Below are 23,310 nucleotides of genomic sequence, written 5' to 3'. Positions count from 1 at the left end.
CCAGCTGTCGGTATACCTCTTACGAGGTGTATTATACAATCCGTCGATCTGCGCCACGTTATCTGCAGTTAAAGTCTTCCCCAATTTCATTAGTTTTTGTCTGTGTGGAATGAAACTTGTTGAAATGGTTCCTTCTTTAACATCCGGGAATGATGGCAGTGTTTCTTGGATCTTCTTTTGAAGAGCAAAATGTCCAGTTATTCTGATGGTGTCATACAGTAGAGTAGGATCCTCTGCACTCAGCTCACCACGTACAACCAATTCATTCAGCAAGTCTATCGTATTATTTATTTCTGCTAGTTTCACATTGTCCATCATACCTCTGAACAACACTTTCAACATACTAAGACATCTGTTTTCATCATACCAGTTTGAGACAACCATTTTAAAAGCATTGAACTGCATACCTGACATTTCTATAAAACAACAACATTAGAAATTAATACGGTACTCTATTTGCATTATATCATGGAGGAAATAGTATTTCCTCAATGATTATATAATGTATATTTTTTCATATATTTAAAGATTTGCCAAAGTAAATGCACTCACTATGGCATTTAAACAGTGTTTCCACTAAACACAATATACACCTACTTTAAATACGCAATGAAAACTAATAAATCCTTTCTCTTCTGTTAAAAAAAAAAAAATTAAAATATGTATTTGTTTGGTGTTGTTATTAACTACTTAATCGAAATATTAAAGATCTTCATTATTATACATTTTACATAAAACATTAAGTTTGGGTGAGAGTAATATTGTTACTAATAATATTACTTATATAACGATCTAGCCCAAAAACAGGCTGGCGTAGCATTATACAAAACAACACGTGTTGACACTCTAAATCAATACTGTGCTACAAAATAAGTGGGCAAGTCAATGTAAATGCAAAGGGAGTATTTAGCGCGAATGGCACAGTTGGACTTGTGATCATTTTGTCCCCGGTTAAATTCCAGAACACAGTAGGCTTACTTGGTGTATTTCTCTGAATATTTTACTAATATTTTATTATTTAGCTGACAAAAAGGAATTGTTGATTGTTACATTTTGAGTAAGTCATTTGAGGTGCACGAATCAATAAATTCCTTGCTTTATGCTGCAAGATCCGCGAGAATAATAACGAACAAAGCCACTTATTAGGCCAAAAAATGTTGTGTTGCCCTTAAATGGAAAAATGAAATAGGACAGGCCTGAAACTGCAGTCCATATTATGAAGACCCTAGGCCTAAGGGCTCGTTAGCTCGTAGGCACCACAATAGAACGATGGCAAGCTTGACAAAAAATATTCAAAGTAATGACCGATTAAATACTGACCAAGTGTATACTGAAATAAATTTAACAAAAATAAATCAGTTTAAAGAAAGATTTATTTGGCTTCGAAACGTAAAATAATATGTGTATCCGAGAAAAACCGTAACGGAGCCGAAAACGTCTAGCTATGTACCAGTTTTAAAGCGATGGCTAGACCTAAGCCTGTTTTTATTTATTGTAAAATATACCGTAAGATAATGAATACGATTTTTCATTCAAGCAACCACTAGTTGTACAGTAGTAAAGAATAGGTTAGGCCTAGATCTGGTCGTGGCTTGACAGCTTAGCGCGAGAGATCCGATGTTGTATGCATATATCGTCCTCGCGCTCGGATTTCAAAATTATGCCTTCTATTTTACCGATTTTACGCGTGCATCTATGGCCCGGTTTTGATAAAAATGCATGTCTGTTTTAGATTTTATGTTCTAAATGTTAATTTCGGAAGTGGTATTTGTATGAAAAAAAAAAATTGCCGACCCGATTAAAAAAAAAAATCGGCCGGTCGCGGAGGGCAACACAACATTTTTTTTTTTTTTTTTTTTTTTGGGCTTACAATGTTGTCTGCTTATTTTACAATTAAAACATTAACCGATTTACCTGGCATCCGCTCTACATGTGTGGAATCTGTGAACATGGGCCTATGAGGTAGATCCTTAGACAAGGATGCATCTTGAATATCTACAAGTATATAAAGAATATGTATTTCACATAGGTTGTTACTCATTTATTTCAAAAATAACTGATAATTTATTTAGATTTAGACTGTTTAATATAGACAGAGGGATAACAGAGACCCAAAGTGTGAAAAATCTAAGCTCAAATCCATGAAATTAAAAATGGAATGGTAAACTGTTACGTCAAACAGTACTTTATGGATGAACAGCTGCTCTACATGAATCACGTCTTACACAGGAGAAGAGTGGGGAACATCAGCTAGCTAACATTAACACCCCAAATGTACAATGATCGGTGCTTACAGTTTAATATATTAAGTACATTTAATGATGGTCAGATAGGGCTACATATTTAATCCGTTGAAGTCCGTGAATCTGCGTCAATTGACATCTTTAAAAAGCGACTCAAAACCTTTTTATTTGCCTCTTTATAGCTACTGTTTGTTTTGTTTTATACTTTGGATTGGGTGCTAGCTTGGTGTTTTTTTTTTCCCGGCTTTTTTCTTTGTGTTCTTGACTTCATTATTGTCTAGCGCATAGAGACTTCGTTTATTTGCGCTATATAAATCCATCTATTATTATTACTATTATTATTATTATTATATTATTATTATTATTATTATTATTATTATTATTATTATTATTATTATTATTATTATTATTATTATTTGTTTGATTAATGTTGTTTCAATATAAGTACTCCAGCAAGATGTATTTAAAAAAAATATATTTTTCACTTTTCTTGTTATCTTTTATTTAATTATTATGCGTAATGATTAGGGGTTTTTCGAAACTGAATAAATTCAACCAATAGGGAGAAATGAATAAAGATATTTTGTAGAGATTGTTCAACACACTGACACTGAATAGAGAATGAATATAGAAATTGTTGTAACATAAACCAACCTTCTTGAAACAAGACCTTAAAACGAGATGTATTCATTTTATACTTTCCACATGAAACACTGTCGTTTTCTAAACATTTCTCAAGAGTATGTAAATGAGGTGGCTGCGTGGGATGACATACGCTGCACAAGACACGTAACTCGTAACCGATTCCTACTGTTGTACCATACACAGTCTTCAGTTGATGCTTGAGATAGTTTAATACCTACAGAGCATAAAAGAAAAAAAAATATTATTATCTGTATATTACGAACAGTATACATTTTGTATTGTGTTGTTGTATTGTACTGTATGTAGTAGCAAGCTAGACAGTGAAACTGTACAGTTTTCGCACATGACAGTTAATGTTGGTTTTCAAGATAGGCGCATATCACCGCATATGCCTATGAATTATAGCCATTAGTCTTGTCATCGTCAATACTATATATTTTCCTGACGCAAACACACATCGAAATATCATCATTATCATCAGTATCATTATTATAACCATTATATCATTATTATTATCATTATCATTATTATTATTTTATAGAATTATATTATTATAATAAAGAATACATGTATTTTACAAATCTTTCCTGTAAGATTAACAAGAATTGTGGGACAGCATAACAAAGATTTATTACAGTGAGAATGTAACAATACAATCCAATCACAGGGGTAGTAATGTGACGCGCTTAGAGGCTTTATGCATGAGGCTCTATAATAAGACGGACATATTATTATTATTGTTTACCTCCATACAGGCACTCGGGTGCGGTTCTGATATTTCATGTTCACCTTTTGCATATTCATCAATCCGATGTGTTATTTCAAGCTACAGAGAAACCAAAATTAAAGCGTAATTCAGAAAATTTACATAGCACTTTATTGGTAATAATAATAATAATAATGTCACCAAAATTTCGTATAAGTAAAAACACCACAAGGCACATTATAAAGCAAGTAATAGACTTTAATCGTGAAGCTGTAAAGCTCAGAAAATTTGTGAGAAGTCCCGTGAAAATAGGTTTCCTATACACCGATGTTTTCAGAAATGACCCACCACTATCTAGCAAAACGTCTAAAAAAGGTAGTCGTTGATTAATTTCATTTTCCATTGTGAACTTAATGTTCGAGTGCTGTTTGTTAATATATTTAAAAATTTTTTTACCATGATCATTTGAGTTTAGTATACAGAAAATATCATCAACATAACGACGGTAGAACGTAACCGGTGTGTGGGTGAAGTTAGTTAGCCAAGTTTGTTCATGGTGACCCATAAGCTTTACAGCGTCATCTTACAAAAACGGCCTTATTCGCACATTAATTGATAGAGTATATAAGTTAAATAATTCTTGGCTAGGTTTTCACAATGATATTGAAGTTCTTAGAACCATTTTATGTAAAAATGGTTTCCCCAATAACCTTATTGATGACAAAATTAACAGAAAATTAAGTGATGCTGCACGCCCTTTGTTCTGGTTCTAAAGAGACCCTTAAAGACAATAACAATGTTAATGTTTGCTATTTTAAATTGCCATATTTACAGTTTGCACGTAATACGCAAAGCAGAATTAACAAAATTACTAGTAAATATTGTCATGGAATTGCAATTAAGCTGGCTTTTAAATCGTTCAAAATTTCTAATTTTCTAGGAGTGAAGGACCCCGTTCCCGAGGTGTTCCGTGCTCGTGTTGTATACAAATTTACTTGTGTGGGATGTAATTCCACGTATATTGGATAAACCAATAGAAGACTTTCAACACGAGTTCAAGAACACTTCAGGGACGGGAATTCTCATATTTTTCAACATCTGCAGGCTTCAGAACGCTGTCGGGATCTTGCTAATGAGAGATGTTTCACCGTCCTTGACTCTGCAGATTCAGCTTATAAACTCAAAATTAAGGAAGCTTTGCATATTACCTGGAACAATCCATCCCTTAATAAGCAAATTTACAACTTAAATATCACGCTCGCTGTTTGATTCTTATGTACTAATTTACATAGCAATCCGCAGTGACGGGTAGTTGGCTACGTTTTGTGGTTTACTTCATTAGTCGTTTTTATATTTGCTAATCTGCTTATTTACATACATGTGTATAAGGCCATATAAGCTTTGGCAAAATTTGTTATCTTTCGCACTGATGATGAGAATCGTTTTCTCGAAACATGTTTGCTATACGATCGGGCTCGATGAGTCCGCGATCACGATTAAAGTCTATTACTTGCTTTATAAAGTGCCTTGTGGTGTTTTTACTTATAATAATAATAATACTTAAAAAAAACAAGTCTGGACTGATGAAATTCATTATCTATAAAAATAATAATACAGTAATAAGAGTATTATAACAACAATGACAATAGGCTTTATGGAATACTAATACCATGCTAAAACCTATTTTTAATTTCTAAAAAATATACATAATTTCATAACAGAAACAAATTAACAATACCTGTAAAGGAAAATAACATGTATTATTATTTTCACACAATAGATGACGTACCTTCAATGCATGCATGTTCTTGATTTTGACGGCTCCCAGACTCACTAAGTGATCATCATCAAAGTCGAAGTCGCTACGGTTCCGAAACAATTTTGGATCATCGCTTCCACCTTTCTTTTTGATCAAGTCGACAAAGGCAACGACTAATACACTGTAGACAGCATCAGGGAGGAAGTCCGTTGGAGTCACGTAAATTGATACCATCTCCTTTTTGTCTTTCTCAACTTCCATGTTCTGGCGCCACCACTGTTTTTATATACGAAATAATATACGATACTCGTACACCGAATAAGGTAGCAGGGGCTACTAAAAATTTCGTATGGAATTTCTTATTTCATATTCAGTACATGATAAGCAGAGAGACATTGACTTACTTTTTGTTTCTCAAAGAGCAGTCCAAAAACCTTCATCAGTTCTATAAAAACTTCAAAGTTGCTGTCGTCTTCCTCTAACTCATGTTTCCACAGACGACGTAACAATGCCTCACTCAGAACGCCTTTATCAAGTAGATGCCTTGACGCCATCACGACAGGTCTCTAAATATAAATCAAATCACCAAACACAATGTTATAAAGGAAAGTTTTTTTAGGTAATTTTGAATGCCATTTGGTATTTTCCATTTTTTTAAACACATTAAGTATTCTAGAACTGGTCAGGAGTGTTATTTAAAAATGGTAATTTTTTATACTGCATGTTAAAATGTGTACGGTCTATCCCGCACGCAAAGTTTACTTGATTGTTACCTGATCTTCTGTTGTGATGACTTTCGTGAAGACTTCAATCAACATGAGGACGTTAGTAATCACAGTGTTCTTCAAGTTGATGTTAGTTGGCGAATACATAATGATTCCACAATCACTTAAATAGTTGAGAATGTGGATAATGTTGTCGTTCGGAATTCCACAATCATTAGCAATCTCAGTGACCTAAAAATATTGAATAAAATATTAGAAACACTCTAATAGTTGTCTATAAATATAAATATTATCAAAATAAAAATATGCATGACAATGAAATGTTATTACATTTAACCCTGATGTGGAAATAATAAAAAATAATTGATAATAATAATAATAACAATAATAATAATAATAATAATAATAATAATAATAACATTTTTCCACAATCTTATAGAATGTTTATGAGGCTGAGGAAATTTCGGATAAATATGACAAAATGGTACCTCGTCTAAGGACATGCGCAGTGTTGTTTTCCCGACTTCTTGGATTTTCGACTGGAAATCAACCCATTTTGTGGGAACTGTTTTTGCCATTTGCTTTGTGTAACCTCCGAGATTTTTCTTTAATTCTTCAATCCCTTTGTCATTTGCTGATGTATTATCTACAGCATACATCTTTCTGTCTACGTGAGGTTCGAATGGCCTCCCTTTGATTTCTTCAAATATTATTTTGAAAATTGCTTCAATCTTTGAATAAAATTAAATAGTACAATTTCATATAGGGCCTAATTTCATTTTACATGTGTTTTCATACATTGAAATTTACAAAAACAACAAAGGTAAAACACATTAGAGAATTCAAAATTGGGATTCAATCACTTAGAGTGGGGAACCTCCTACAACGGATTACCTATAGCCCGTTTTCTGAGTGCCGTTGACTTTGTAGTGCAGAATTTTAGAAGGCAGGGTAGTAGCTGTAGAAAAATGTGGGTGGGGTGTAGACATTGTGTTGACAGGTGTTGATTTGAATAGATTGGATGCTCGCCTTCCAATCTCAGGGTCATTGGTTCAAATCCTGTCAGATCCCAGGATATTTCACTCACGATTAAAAATAACTCCACTACATAAGTCTCATTATGAGTTTATGTAGAGCACCATGTGTTTATGTTTGTCATGTGAAGGGATTGCCACCTATTCAATAATAGGACAGTGATTTAGTCGCTATTGGAAAATAAAATAAATTTTAAGGGTGGGTGATAACATTGGTAAACTTAAAATAGAATAAAAGTGGATTTTAATGATGGACATGGGCGTAAATAAAGATGGGTGGAGAGCCATAAAATTAGCTTTAGACAGGGAGAAAAACTTCAAGCCCAGGTGGCCCCGCCTACTGCCGTAAATCATAACTATATTCCGTTTAAGACGTTTTGTTGACTCGTCCGGTGAAGATACTCAACGGACAGGTCGGCATAGTTGGAAGACTATTCTTGTTTGTTGGAGGATTGTGAAGAACTATATTCCAGTTGTGGATATAATCCTGAACACTTAGTCACGTGCGTGCAAGGTTTCGTTTTTGGGGTGTGTCATCATCATCATCACCACCACCAACATCGTGATTGTCGTCATGATCGCCATCGCCATATTCGAAAAGGCAAATTCTTGCAAAAGAAAATTTTAATAAACTATATATTTATAGTTAAATAACTACAATACGGTATTAGTATTATCAAGGCCATTGATATAGATACTTTCTACAACAAGGGGAATATTTGTTAATACTTTGTTTACGAAGAGATTAAAGTTATCACTTTATGTATTAACAATTTTTTCTAAATTTTTACATTACACAAAATTCGAGTTTGCTGTTAAATATCTGAAACTGAGATGTAATATCTTACCTGAATCTTTTTATCCTTCTTACTTCCCTTTAATTTGTCTTTGTGAGTGCCAACCAAACTGATTGTGGGTGAGGCTATCGTGTCATTTATCAATTTCGTACTTGCATTATATTTTAGTACAGCGTGCTCATATATTGACCGTATCCAGAAAATAATCATTTGGAGATTAGTCATTTCAAACTGATCCTGAAAAAAGGAAGAAAGGAATAAAGGTGTGTAAAGAGAGAGAAGAAAATGAGTGTCATAGGTCAGACTATTATATTACAAAGTTGCTCATATATATACAAAATTGCTCATATATATACAAAATATAAGAACAATATAAGAACATACATAATATACAAAAACAGACCTGATATGCAATTAAATAATGGAAACTAATTTACTTTGTTGCATTAGAAAAGGTAAAATGAATTATTTACTTTCAGTGAACCTCTTGATTTTGCCAATTCATTCAAAGGCTCAAACAAACTAAAAACAACGACATATGACGATCCATCTGTCAAGAAAAACTAAAAAGGAAAATAAAGTAAATACATGTATGATTAATTAAAATAATATTAAACATTAGGTTAAAAATCTCTTAAATGTCAACTGATCATTAAAAGAAAATGAAATTATCAATGTATCAACTGTATTTTGATGTTTCTGGTTTTTGTGCGTAATTATATTAAATGCTGTTGAGTAAACATGCGCAGTATTATCTCAACTAAATTCAGAACGATCGCTATATTATTATCAATAATTATAAGAGGACCGAAAGGAAAAGAAGTCATATGGGTTATCATTGACTTTATTCCATTTGAACATTCTTCTCTGTTTAATAAAAGTTTTTGTCGCATTAGCGTATTTTGTTTTCTAATGAAGAACCATATCTCCTAGTTACTCTTCATTGTATATTTGGGTGTATATTATTTTAATACATTTTGACATGAACAGGGAACAGTTTAATTGTAATTTAACTGTTCCCTGATATGAATAAGTAATTTTGCTGTATTTTTCCTATTTTTAAAAGGATTTTGCTGACTCATTATATGATAGTGCACCGACATTCATATAACATCCATTAACTCTCAAATGATCTAATTTAATGTTCAGTGACAAAAACAATAATATAGTGGTATATTATGAGATTTGGCCAACATAATACCATAATACATATTACATCACTCTGAATGTTTTGAACAAAGCTTTCAAAGCGAGCATCACTCGGTACTTTGTCAGTAGCCTTGTTTCTCGAATAAATAGTACGTACGTGGTAGTAGGCCTAGCTTTAAACTTTAATAGAAAAATAAGATAAGCACCTACAGAACTCTCAATATCGAACAGTACGTGATTGGCTATAGAAGGATTATGATTGTGCTTAAACTTTGATAGAGTACGCACTATATGAAGTTTAAGTGCTACTCCATACCAATTGGTAGGCTTGTGCGTAGTGTCATTTCAGACGACCAGTTTTTCGTTATTAGTAAGTAATCGCCTTTATTATAACATCACATGTGAAAGAAAAAAAAATCTATTTGTGATACAGATAATCTAATGTCCAATGACAAATACAATAATATTGGATGGAATGTCTTGTATAATCAGAAAACAGTTAAACTATTCCCTGATATAATATAATCATGAAGGTGCTATGCTGCTTACCCTGTGAGTTATATAATATGAGATTTGGCCTGCATAATCCCATATACATGTTACATCACTCGGTATTTTGTCAGTAGTCTTCTTTCTCGTTATTTTCTTAACGAGTCTTTTAAAAAGGCTGCGTTTTGGTTTAGGATTAAGTTTAGCAACAACTTTTTTAACAATTTCTTCTGGGAGTCTATCGAACGATACGTTTGCAGCGCTCTGAAACACATCAGAAGTTTCTGAAAAAAAAAATAAGGAAATAAAATCCGAACTCGTATAAATTTTGAGAGCCGGAAGTCAAAAAGAGATGGTCTGGAGTGAAGATGGACTATTATGATGACAATGGAATTCAACAATAAATGAATGATGAGAGTGTAATTTAAAAAAATGATTATTATGATGATCATGTTGATTGAAAATCATAAGCAATGGCAAAAACAAGAAAAGATGATAAGATAACTATAAACAATATGATGTTACCCCTTAAAATGTACCGTACTGTATGTGAAATTTTAAGATCTAAGATTATCAACAGGAGGATGACAGGGACACGTGAAAAGTGGGGGAGGGGCTCAATTGTAAGCTGGTTAAATTAGGAGGGGGAGGGAAAAGAAAAACTGCAATCGTCAGAAGAAAATATAATGTAGCTTTTACATGCCTTTGAAATCTCTCAATTGTTTCATTGTATCCCTTTTGAACGATGCCTGACCACTTTATTACGCGCTTGTCTGGGAAATGTTTAAGTTTATTTAGCTGGCACTAGAAAATAGACAACGTGCAATGTAAAGACAAACAAAAATATGTGAAAAAAACTATCGACAGCCCAATTACCCTGTAATGATATAAGGGATGTGATGAACAGTGATCTTAAATAATAAATACCTCTTTCCTCTGAAGTTAGACTTCTAGCTTCCTTTGATGTTACCTGCATAAAATAGTTTGTAGAAATACAGTAGTTGGTAAATTATTGTTGTTTTAGAAAATAATCATTAATTTTAGTTACTCCTATGTTGTTAAGATATTCTATTTATAATAAAACATTACTAGCATAGTTAAAAATATGGAAACATCAAGTACCAAATAGCAAAGCTACAAAATATCGTAAAACTGATAGACGACGAATAAAAAATAATGGAATCAATGTCAGAAGAACGTTTTAGAAAGTGGGGGAGGGGTAATCAATCCAGTATGCGAGCATAGCGAGCATCTAGGCCGGGGGAGTAAACGGGAAAAGCTTATTGGAAGATTCGAATATTTGACCATTTTTTATGAATTTTACTATTTTATAGGCATCAAATTAATGTAATATTATGAATTCATAATTGTCTAATGTCAAAGTCCAAGTTGAGCCTACTTCCACGATCACAGTAAATTTTTCCAAGCATTATGAGGGTATCCTTGATGAAAATTAACACAAATAGCTCAATGAGGAAGCTTGCCTAAACGAAGTTTAGACCTAATACTAAAAAAATTATTCCACGACGAAACCTTCTCCGGTTAGACGAGGGGACCTTGAAAATAATTAAAAAAATACCCTTTTGGATGCCCGGAAATGGTACTTTAATATTCAACGTTTAACATAGTCTATCATTTGTTTTACCTAATACTAATTCTTAGTGCCAAGCGATTATGCAATACAGTTTTTATAATATATAACACATTTTAATTACAATTGGTACTATAAAAACTGTAATTAACCTTTAGAGAACTTTATTATTTTTTTAAAGTAAAAAAAAAAATAAATAAATAAAAAATAATGTATTTTGTATTTGTAGTACAAATGTTTTCTCTTCTAGAAAAAATACTACGAAATGGTGTAAACATTAATTAGGATATAGTAATTGAAAGGAATTATGTACAATGAAAATGAAAATATATATATGTGTATATTATGTATGTGTCTGTGTGTATGTGGGGTGTGGGGGGTGTGTGTGTATGTGTATATGTGTATATATATATATATGTATATAATGTTTGTATGTATGTATATATATGTATATGTATTAATATATATATATAAGAAAAATACATTTTTAACTTATTTGATAATGAGATTAACCATTTTATGCACTCTGTAATTACACCATCGTCATTCAGCACCACGGAACATTACTTAATGTGATAAAATTTTGCGCTATTCAAGTTACATCGATTGATCGATTGATTTACAGACACCAATCAACATGTGTACACACTAAACTCGAAAATAAAAACTTTTAATGTACTTTTAAATATGACCAAAATAATCTACAATATATTGAATAATAATGACATACGTGTTAGTTAACTATGTTTATTACTGGTGATCGGTTTGGTCAAAGAGTAAAAAAATCTCCTCCCCCCCCCCGTTTCCGTCACTGTTGAAGGGGGGGGGGGGAAGGAACACTTAAGGAGTTTTGTAGATAGAGTCCCACTTCCATCAAGCTCATTATGTTTGGGACTCAGGAAAGGGGGCGGGGAAAGGTATAGTTTATTGAGGAGAAAAAAACAATTTGTCATGAAAAAAAATGACAAACCCATGGGGTATCGGACCGTTATAAAAAAAAAAAATAAATAATAATAATAATTCATTCATCATCATACCATTGGAGATGCTGCAGAACTGGGTGATACGGACATAGATGTGGTTTCCTGGCTTTCTGGTGATTCCAACTTCCTTGCAATATGTTCTGCTATATTATACTCTCGTATTTGCTTGGTTAATTCACACACTGTACAATAATCAAATAATTATTAGGCCTATCTTAAGTATATTGATTTTTAATCCATTCATTTGTGATCACGTATATTTGATAAGTAACAATATTTATTAGAATACGCGTCTAGCTTATAAAAAACGCCAACACAAATACCCCCACCCCCGCGAGTCTCAGTTGAAATAAACGCTTCACTAGAATTTCTGTAGACAAAACGAATTTAATCAACATCATTCTCACTCTCATAAATGTTCTACTCCAATTAAAATTACATGTTTTCTTCTTGTTGGGATCATTTGGCATAGGCCTATTTACTGTGAAATTAAAGAACGTTTATTAGTGCATACCTATTTATAGTTTATATACGTACGTATATTTTCCACCAAAATATTATAAACGCCTCCCTTCAATGAATTCCCCAGGTGTTTATTTGAATACGGTATTTACGGTAATTCTATTACCGTACTCGCGTGAATAAGCGCCCAGGCGCTTAAAATATTTTTTGCACTTTTTGAGGGGCGCTTATTCGAACGGGCCGCTTATGAAAACAGAGTGGACAGGGGGCGCTAATAGAAATAGATGAAAATCAAGGGGTTCTTAAATGACAAACGATTATATAAGGACATCCAACCGCAAATTACGAATGGTGCGGCGGAAAAGATAATCGTCCAGAGAGCATGGCTTGTTATGAAAAGAATGTTGTGAGTACATTATCAACAGAATAGCAGATGAGATTAGTGGTAGTGGTTAGCTTGTTGCCCATCGGCCGATTAAGATTAGCAGGATGTTATGATAATTTTAGGTTTTCTTGAAAAGGCTATAGACAAATGCAAGAAGATGAAGGTTGGAAAAATACTGTCTGTCCAGGGAGCTCTCATCTGTCAAAGATAAATATCCTCATTTTGATATTGACTATAACTCAAATCATGCCAACATCCACAGTCCCAGGGTTGATTGGGCTATTGAGGGGGCGTTTATTCAAATTAGACGGGGCACTTATTCAAACGGGGCGCTTATTCGCGCCAGTACGGTATCCATACCGTCTACATCCTTATGTTCCTCCCACTTGCTGCAGTCTTCACCAGTTTGAAATACCGTTGTTGTTACAATACCATTTGTTGATGGTTCGTTTTTATTGAATCTATTGTGTTTTAAGAAAAAGAAAAATAATAGTTATAATTATAATGCTAATATTAAAGTAGTGATAATAATAAATTATTGTTAAATAATAATAATAATAATAATAATAATAATAATAATAATAATAATAATAATAATAATAATAATAATAATAATGATGATGATGAATTACGTTCCATAATAATTACATACACGAAATAAAACAGCTTAAGATAATTTTTCATTATTAATTAGTTAATAAATGTTTCGATATGTTGAAAAATTCTATTACAGTTTCTACTCGTAGTCTACGTATGAGCAAAGATATCTTTGCTTTGAGGCATATTATGACCTAATTGAATTTGACCTTTGTTGATCGTTGATCTAGCAACACATTCTTTACCTAATAAATTATTTTTAACAAACGAGCGTACAATACGCACACACACGCGCAAAATAACATGCTTGAAACGATAAAGTGGCATTATCTTTGAAAGCAGTCAAGGAATGCTTCATTCATGAAGAGACGATTTACAAATAAAGATTATTAAAAGTACACATAATTATAGTTAGAATTGTTGAAATAGAGTAATTTAAAATAGCTTCAATCAGTCAGCTTCCTTTCTTTAACCTTAAGATATATATAACACCAAGCTATCTTTCTATTTAAATAGAAATAAAATAAGGAAATTTCACTTACTGTTTTCCAAGAATGGAATTTACAAGGCTGGTTTTACCAGCCCCTTCCTTTCCTAGAAACATCACTCTGCTATTTACCAACGTCATTTCACCTTTTTCAATTTCATTGACGAAGGCAGTAACTGCATCTTTTCCTCTGGCTTTAATTTGTGCAGGAAGTGTCATGGCTTAAAATAAAAATGTCTGTTTCAAGTACTGGTATATTACATTATTTATAACTTTAAAAAAAAAATTAAATAAATCTTTTAAATAGCATTGTCATAACAATATAGATAAAAAAATATTGGAAAAATGCCAATGTGTGGGCCCTGTAACCTTTTTCAAAATCAAACTTTAAAACTTGAGTATATTTATTAGGCGTTCATGCACAGACTATTATACACCGCAGGTGATTAAATTCTCAAATATACAATGGGTTTGTCAATTTACCTAAAAGTATCTTTTTCAGTTCTTCCTTCTTCTCACGTCTGATCGATCGACCGCCGTATTTAAAACATTTATTCTTATCATACAAATCAAGAGGCGTCTTTCCTTTCTGCAATAACAGACACGAGTACACAAAAGTTGTATTACATTCGATGACAGTTTCAAATTGAATATGATGAAAAGAATAATTAAACATTCCAATTAGTGTAAAGAATCCAAATCAAAATTAATAAATACATTTTAATTTAATAATAATATTCATAAAATATAGCAAAATAATATTTTCAAAGTATACAGCAACACTATTAGCATCAAGATAATTTTACGATAATTTGTTATCACTAAATTTATTGGTACAAAATAATAATAAAAAAAAAATATTTGTAGGGTACCGGTATTACATATTTTTATTTTTTTTTAGATTTGATATTTCTCATGTTTGTTTTAAACACATGAAATGTTTCTAGTAGTAGTGCCTCCTGATATACAGTTGTTGTATTAAAGCCATTGACTGGTATCCTTTTGATGATGCATTCTTATTTGTATATGTACATTACGTTGTCTTTTATTAATAATGCTCCATGTTCCACGAGGCACATTGCCGTTTTGCGGTGTTCTTCATAACTGCAGTACTCATTATCTAGACATTCATGTAGTGGTGTTTGTCCATCCTGCAATGAAAGGATAATCAATGTCAAGTTTGTTGTCAAGTACAGACACAACACAAGAATATAAAATTTACAAATAATACGTCGACGTAAAACAGCTGAAATAATTATTTATCGTACTTAATTATTTCTCATTGTAATCATTATAAACATGATAATGATAATATAAAATAGAATATTAATTAAACAAATTATGATGATGATACTATTCATATTAATAGCAATGATAATGAGAATGTTTGTGAATATTCATTTCAATAATAACAATGATATTTTATGATGATGATAATGCTGAAAGGAACATTATTATTTTTCAGTCAGCTTTATATAAATCATGCGCGTTATAAAATATACAACAATATGAATAAATAGAATGTGATGACAAAATATGTTGTTAATTCAATGATGTTAATTTGTTTACAATTAATAAAAGTGTTGTTTTATTACACTGTACTTACGAGCTCGTTTCTCCCATTAACTTTGATGTTTGATTGTTGCAGCACGCGTCTTAATGCTGATACACGTGCGTCCCTCGCCAATAAATGGAGAATAGTTCGACACAGCTACAAGTGAAAAGTAGAAAATTATAACACAGGAAAACAAAATACAACAAGAAACTATGACACCACATAAAATTCAAAACAAACGTCTCAGTTATATCACCCATACATTAATTATTACACTCGTTATTATTAGATACTAATTACATAATTTATTATTTTTTAAATGATGGTTATAATGTAAAATCTCGCAAATAATGTTTGAATCAACACTATATTCAAATATTCTTTCAAATTAGCATTTTTAGCCATTGAACTTTTCGTGTAAAATATCAATTTCATTGTCATTAATATATTTAGTAAACTATATTGATAAAAACAAATCCAAACATAATTACTTTCTCTGATTCTAAAGAATATTTTTTAAAAGTTTTTATTGAGTAAATAGTGTTCATGCCCAGGCTTTTTAGTGTTGTAAAAAATCAGGTAAATTAAATAGTAAAATCCTAATTTCTAGTTTTAAATAAAATATATCACTGTAATCTACTTTGAGTCATTATTAGATACTAATTACATAATTTAATATTTTTTAGATGATGTTTATAACGTAGAATCGGGCAAACAATTTCTGAATCAAAATGCCTATGTTTTACACTATTATTAGATTACATAAATATAAATTCACATTTTTAGTGATTGAAATTTTTATGTAAAATATTAATTTTATTGTCATTAATGTATCTAGTTAACCAAACTGATAAAAACAAATCCAAACATTATTACTTTTCTCTCATTATAAAATATATTTTTTGAGAGTTTTTATTGAGAAAATAGTGATCATGTTCATAACATAAGCTTTTTAGAGTTAAAAAATGCATATAAATCAAATAATAAAATCATAATTTATAGTTTTGAATGAAATAAATCACTGTAATCTACGTTGAGTTGATGTTCACTTGTTTGTTGCATGATTTGTATACATGATATGTGTTTAGTATTGTTTGTATAAAATGTAATGATATTTAATTTCACTCACGTTGTCCTCGTGTTCTATGATCTTCTTTGTTGCTGCGTCAATCATCATCTCCAACACGTTGTCTGGTACGATCCACCACGTAGCGTACATTAACGGCGTCCAGCCGTGCTACGAAAACAAACATGAATGCACACTACACGATTATAACAACGTACTACTACAGAATACACATACATTACAAACACACTTTAATCACATCATAATCACATCAAACATTAAAAATCATTCAATAAAATCAATCGAATTACTAATCAAGTTAAAAAATGAAATATAAATAGCAAACCGTTAAATATTTCGGGTTTCTGTCGCATGCATCTTTCTATTATTTAGATTGACTTTTGTTTACATGATTCAATTTATATTTTTCTTCAAGAAAGATTTTTTGAAGTTTCTTAATTTTATTGACACTATGACATTTCAATTACATTCAGAATTAAAATGAATTTAAGGAATAACATATTTTTCTAGAAAATACAAATTATTTCATAATATTTTATCAAACCAAGTTCACATTAATTTTGCACGCGTTTTCCTAGTCCTGTAACTTAAATCAATTTACATTTTTTTCGAAATTATTTTTTTACGAGTTTTATATTTGTATTGGTACCATGATATTCCATGTATACTAAGAATTAAAATAAGTATACGGAAGGCTATGTTTAATCTAAATCCAATGTATTTTATACCATTTTACTATCTGTATGTAGGCCTAGGCCCCTATTATATTGAGTACGGACGTTAGTGAATAGGATCTAGGAGTATTTTTTGGACATTTTAAGTTATTTTACATGAGATTGATATTATTTCAAGCATATAACTGACAAACTATTTCAGATTTAATGTTATTATTCCTCGTGTAATATTATTCTCTGATTCTTGTTATTTGCCTGGTTTTTTATTTATCAGGATAATATTTCAAATAAATCTGTTGATTTAATGACGTAATTATTATGTTGTTAAACCCACTATGCAGCCTAATTGGGAAATATAATTTTACTCATTTCTAATAAATGTTTAATTAAAGTTCAAGTTCGATTTGTTTGTCATTTTTGTTAAATAACATTAGAATTTCATGTGATCTTACTTTTAAATTATTGTACAAAATTACAATTCATGGTATTTAGGCCCTAATCTAATTAGTTATTGAATTGAATAATACATACTGTATGTTGAATGTTTTGGTTAAACATTTTCAGGTTTTTGAACTTAAAATATTCTTTAAAACAATAATAATACGATATTTACATAATTTAGTAGGCCTAAACGGTAGGTTATTAATATTGCGTGACATTACCGGAATTATAGAGGGCGTTATACTGATATATTTACATCTCAGAGAATCTGTTAACCGTTCCAAAAAAAATAGAATTCATTTCAGATGGGCGGGCGGAGAAAGGGGAAAGGCGGAAATTCGTTCAGAGGTATACTTGGTCTGGAATCCTATGATTTTTTTAAATTTCCACAAAATAAAATTAAAAAATTTCATTCAAAATAGGCGATGTTGCCTTACATCATCGTACCTTAGGCCCAAAACACCCGGTAGGCCTAACAAGAACCAGAAATCATGGTAGTATTTAGGTCATAAACTATAAATATAATAGAATTAATAAAGTATTTTAATTTATAATTGACGTTTAAATACTTATAATCAAATGCCGGGAGCAGTCATATTATTTCAGTCATACTATTCTGATAATTACGGTTTAATATACGCTACCTAATATTGTTTGGTTTAAACCCAGTGTACGCTATCTACAGAATTCAATTCAAAATTCCCTTTATTTTCCACTTTTTTTCACTTTAATTTAAAGTACGTATTAAACTAATTATGAATAGTTACGGTAATTAAAACAGAAAGGAGTGATTTACGTTCAACAGTATCTGGCGGTCATGTGTTCTTTATACAGCAGTTGGAGTAACACTCATGGCGCAAACTATCGATACACTGTTTTGTATTGCTCATAGAGCTATTAAACAACTAGAGTGCTGACAAGATGGCGGAGCAATGCAGAGTTGTGTATGTGTACCATCCAAGATGGCTGCCGTAGGAAAGCGCCACTTTAGGCTTAATATACATATTATTACCATAAATAAGCCCTCTGACTGAATATTATTTCATTAATGATAATTAGTATTGATAATGACAAATTATTAAACTGTCGTAGCCAAAAAGAGGCCAAGTAGAGCATCTTATTCAAATATTAAAAAGAATGAAAATCGTGTACATTACAACCATACACCGCAACGCTCGAGTTTCAAAATACGGGTAACTAGCTGTACTGAACTTTCTGTGCAAATTGAGGGCGCAATTGAAAATGATAGTGCTCAGGGGAAATTTGATTGGCTGAATCTATGGCAGCCATCTTGGATGGTACACACACACAGCTCTGCGTATTTCGAACATCGAATACATTGCTGTTAGCGCTCTAGTATTCTTGTTATATCTCTATGGGTATTGCTAAGCTTAATAAACTACAGAGGGCGCCAGATCATTTTTTTACCTATCAGGGAATTTAGCGACAGCGTTTCAATAATACAGTACAGTACACTGTAATTGCAGTAGTATAACTGTTTTTCCAAAGTTTTCCGTCTTTTTCCGACATTACGCTTTTGTCAATTAGTTTCCATATCATTCATCTTAAAAAATGGATTTTTTAAAAATATCTTTTATCTAGACGTCACCTTCTAAATCTTTCTTAATTTGGTGATTTTCTTGTTGTATTTTTTGTGTAAGTATTGCTCCGTGGTCATTAAAATCGTACGAATGTATTGTCATATTCATTTAATTTAATCTAATCAAAATACTCATTGACTTACGGTTTTTCTTCTGGTCGCTCCAGTAGATTATAGGCCTACATTATTCTATAATTCTTTATTGATTGTTTGACGAGAGTTTGACGACTACCACATAAATCATCGTACTTCGTTCCTCTTGTTTTGTTACGTTTTACAGTATAACATTTTTCTATGCTATGCTCTCTTTTTGTTCAATACCTAGAGTTCACCATATACAAATATATACTTACACGCGCTGAATAACCGGTATTAGGACTTAGTATTATATTATTATAAAATAAATATTACTATTTATGATATTGTAACTAACGGTTATATAAAAGTGTAAAACTAGGTAGGCCTACGCGTCGAACAGGCGGCATTTTAATTACGTGGACATATTGCTATTGCAATAATATCGTAACACTATCTATGATATGGTAAGTCACTCTTATATAAAAACAATTACGTATGCATTGAACATCCGACATATCAATTATTGTTTATGAACTTTAAATATAATATTGATAATAGTTCAAAAGAAATACGCAGGATCCAATATTATATGCAATAATTATTATTAGGCTATATCTATATAGGCCAATTTATAAACCTTTGAGAACTAAAGGCTTATTGCAGGTAGATTGTAATATTATTATTTTCCTATATCCAATACCCATTGCGAACATTTAAAAGTAAAAGTTTAACGCGAGTGGATTGTGAACAATTCTATTGTTCGAGTTTGAACGTAATTTTAATAAAATAATTTTGTCGAGTTTGAGTTTTCGATAATTCATCAACATTATCTCGACAAGTGTGGTTCCTAAGGCATTACTTAGTACGTACCTCATCGTAAGTATTAACCAATTGTGGTTCCGTTTGCAAAAAGCTTATAACTGCTTCCCAGTTCCTTTTCCGGATAGCTTGTACTAACTGGTTTCTGTAAAATAATAATTAACATTCATCGTTGATTGTTTGGTTCATTTTGATATGATTATATTATTATCAAAAACAAATCCAACGGTTTCAACTTATTCAAAATGCTGCTGCACGCGTAGTTACCAAGCCATCCAAGAACTCATATATAACAAATACTATGAAAGCATTACATTGGCACTGCATTGTTCTTAAAATTATTAATTTTTTTTTAAATGTATGAATGGTTTGGCTCCCGACTATGTTGCTGACATGGGCGTAACTTGCGTTCTTGTGACAAACTATTTCTACATCAACTGCAAAGTTATATCACTCTTACGGGGATAGAGGTTTTAGCATTGCTGCTCCGCGCGCGTCTTTGGAACGTTTTTCCTTGCTCCGTCAAACATATTAGATCTTTAAATTTGTTGAAAAAAAACTTTGAAATTGCATCTCATCACCGAGGAGTAAAGAGAACCTTGATATTTCTCTTTTGAATTTATATTTTTTTATTAAAAAAAACCAAAAAAAAAAAAACAAACACATGATACAACTTTTCTCTGTCGACGCAATGTTTCTACTTTTGCAGTGCACGGTGTGGAGCCCCGGGCTTATCCTGGGGTGGAAGGTGCTGATGCTCAACATACTGCCTTTGAGTGTCTGCGCATAATTATGGGAAGCAACACTGCCTCGATGGGATAATTGGTATACGGATTCTGCTCGAAATTCTGGGAATTATTATGGATTTTGTTTATTTTGTGGTGAAATTCACACTGCGACTTGAGGACAATTTGTTGAGATGTGCGCTTTTTAAATCTTTATCATCATCATCATCATCATCACCATCATCATCATCATCATCATCATCATCATCATCATCATCATCAATATCATCATCATCAAAACCATCATCATGGTAGGTTATCATTAATAACCGTTAACATAATCTCAACTTTTCATGTTCATGAATATATTTGACATTATCGTGTCATGGTTTGGAATCCAGAGATTAATTTACCAAAGTTAATTGAATAATCGCCACGGAGTAGGCTTTTTTATTGAAACATTAAATAAAGTTAACAAAATTTAAATGTTTGTCACTATCATACAACTTTATGCTTATTAATATCATAAATATTTTTGGCGTCTGTCAGCACTGTTCGGGGTTTTTAAAACTTATTTTATTCAAATGTTATTTTTTTTTATTACCATACATTATTTTTATTATTATATGCAATTTGTCTAAAATACATACGGTGATTATAATTGAAATAAATAAATAAATAAATAAATCCTTTATTGTCCGGTTACAAATAATTTGAAATTTGAAATTTTGCTTGGCCCCTGGGGAACAGCGGCCGCCATAGTATAGCGCCAATTAACCGACATTATAACGTGTACATTGTTCCTTATACGTCTAAATCTCATGCGAGGGTTATTCGAGGAACAGAGCGATCCGACTCCAATTAGAACCAGACGTTGGCCGGATTTGAACCGGGGTCCAAAACAAGAAGCAGGAACATTACCTTTTTTATTACATTATTTTTATTCATTGATGTAATTAACATGGTGTTCCTTAACAGCATAATTACTTTAAGCGCATCCAGGAGTACATGCGCCTGTGGGGGCAGGAAGGGCATATGTACCCGAAACAAAAATCCACCACAAATCGTTAGAGAAAAAACAAGTGATTTCTGCATTTAGTGGGCGACTAAAATCGCATGAGCGCTTAATGTGAGTTTAGTAATCACTTAATAAACTAATTGTTTGTTCTTTTGTTTATCTTAATATGAAAATGTACTTTCATACTCACTCTTTTTTAGGTATATACTCCATGGTGTTTAACGAATTCTTCGAGACCTCCGTGTATGGTAATAAAGGGTGAAATAATGAAACGATGTGAGATAGACACTCTAATAACCTGTAAAACGGATATTCATAAACACGCAGAATATAATTGGCTAGTCCCGTCACGTGATTTGGGGTTATTCTTGTTTAACTTGATATACAGTAAGCCTATTAGGAATCCTTCTTTGTAATAAACATATTAGGGCAAAGTTTATAAGCTATATTGTAACTGTTGGATGGCCATGGGTGTATGACCTCGATTTTCTACAATAATCTGTGATTAATTGAAATAGAGTGAAAAGTAGCAGGTACGGTAAGCAAAACAAACATTTCATAAAACACAAAGAATTTAGATATTCATATTATTAGTCCTATGCTCTACAATAGGACACTGACGCAGAGGACCCAAGTCGGGTCCTCTGTTAGTAGGCCTATCAGAATCATGTGAATCATCTATTTATCAAGAACAAAATAATATGGACAAATTTTTAAAGTGACGAGAAGATTTTACAGTATTTCTTTATTGTTCATCATTTTTTGGTGCACGCCGGTACATATAATCCTATAGCGGAAAAGTTTTTTTTGTGGGGAGGGGGATGGGGGGAGTTGGTGTGCGCAGCCGATAGCCTAAAAAAGCGCCTATTTGAAAAATTGAAACTATAATATAAAATAGAAAATCACACTCATCCTAAAGTTTAAGAGCTTCGTTTATAGGAACCTGGGCTTGGACTAGGCCCCTGGGGGCCTACAGGAATCTAAATAAAAACATTATTGTGTGTTTGTTTTATACAAAGGCAATACAAATCATTAAATAAACGGAGATGACACAATTAAGTTATTATTTATATATACAATATTTTTACATGGATGTAATTTGTTGTACATTACTTCTTTTGTTAGAGTACCCTCTGGTGAGTCGAATGGCCGAGCGGTTAGCAGGGGCGCCGCAAGCTATAGCCATAATATCGGCGCTGGTTCGAACGGCACGCTCGCCTATGGTTCTGGTGGTAGAACAAGTCTTCTCGGATAAGGACTA

The 23,310-nt window shown here is 31.9% G+C and overlaps 1 protein-coding gene across 1 annotated transcript; it reads right to left on the bottom strand.

Annotated features, from left to right (window-relative positions):
• Positions 1-16: 16 nt before the first annotated feature.
• LOC117123215 lies at positions 17-15,168 on the bottom strand (the record flags this gene model as incomplete). Its single annotated transcript, XM_033269066.1, has 16 exons — positions 14,536-15,168; positions 14,108-14,273; positions 13,329-13,429; positions 12,176-12,303; positions 10,475-10,517; positions 9,608-9,831; positions 8,383-8,472; positions 7,961-8,146; positions 6,567-6,809; positions 6,127-6,309; positions 5,758-5,919; positions 5,384-5,629; positions 3,634-3,714; positions 2,898-3,102; positions 1,915-1,995; positions 17-416 (listed from the first exon to the last, which is right to left on the bottom strand). Coding segments are annotated over exons 1-16 (2,732 nt in total), but the record flags the coding sequence as incomplete, so codon positions are not given.
• Positions 15,169-23,310: the final 8,142 nt, after the last annotated feature.

The sequence above is a fragment of the Anneissia japonica genome, unplaced genomic scaffold, assembly GCF_011630105.1.
Source record: "Anneissia japonica isolate Jap-2015-1 unplaced genomic scaffold, ASM1163010v1 scaffold219_len37218_cov108, whole genome shotgun sequence".
NCBI classification, from domain to species: Eukaryota; Metazoa; Echinodermata; class Crinoidea; order Comatulida; family Comatulidae; genus Anneissia; species Anneissia japonica.
Note: the sequence above shows the minus strand (reverse complement) of the source record. Positions and strands in the feature narration are given on the sequence as shown.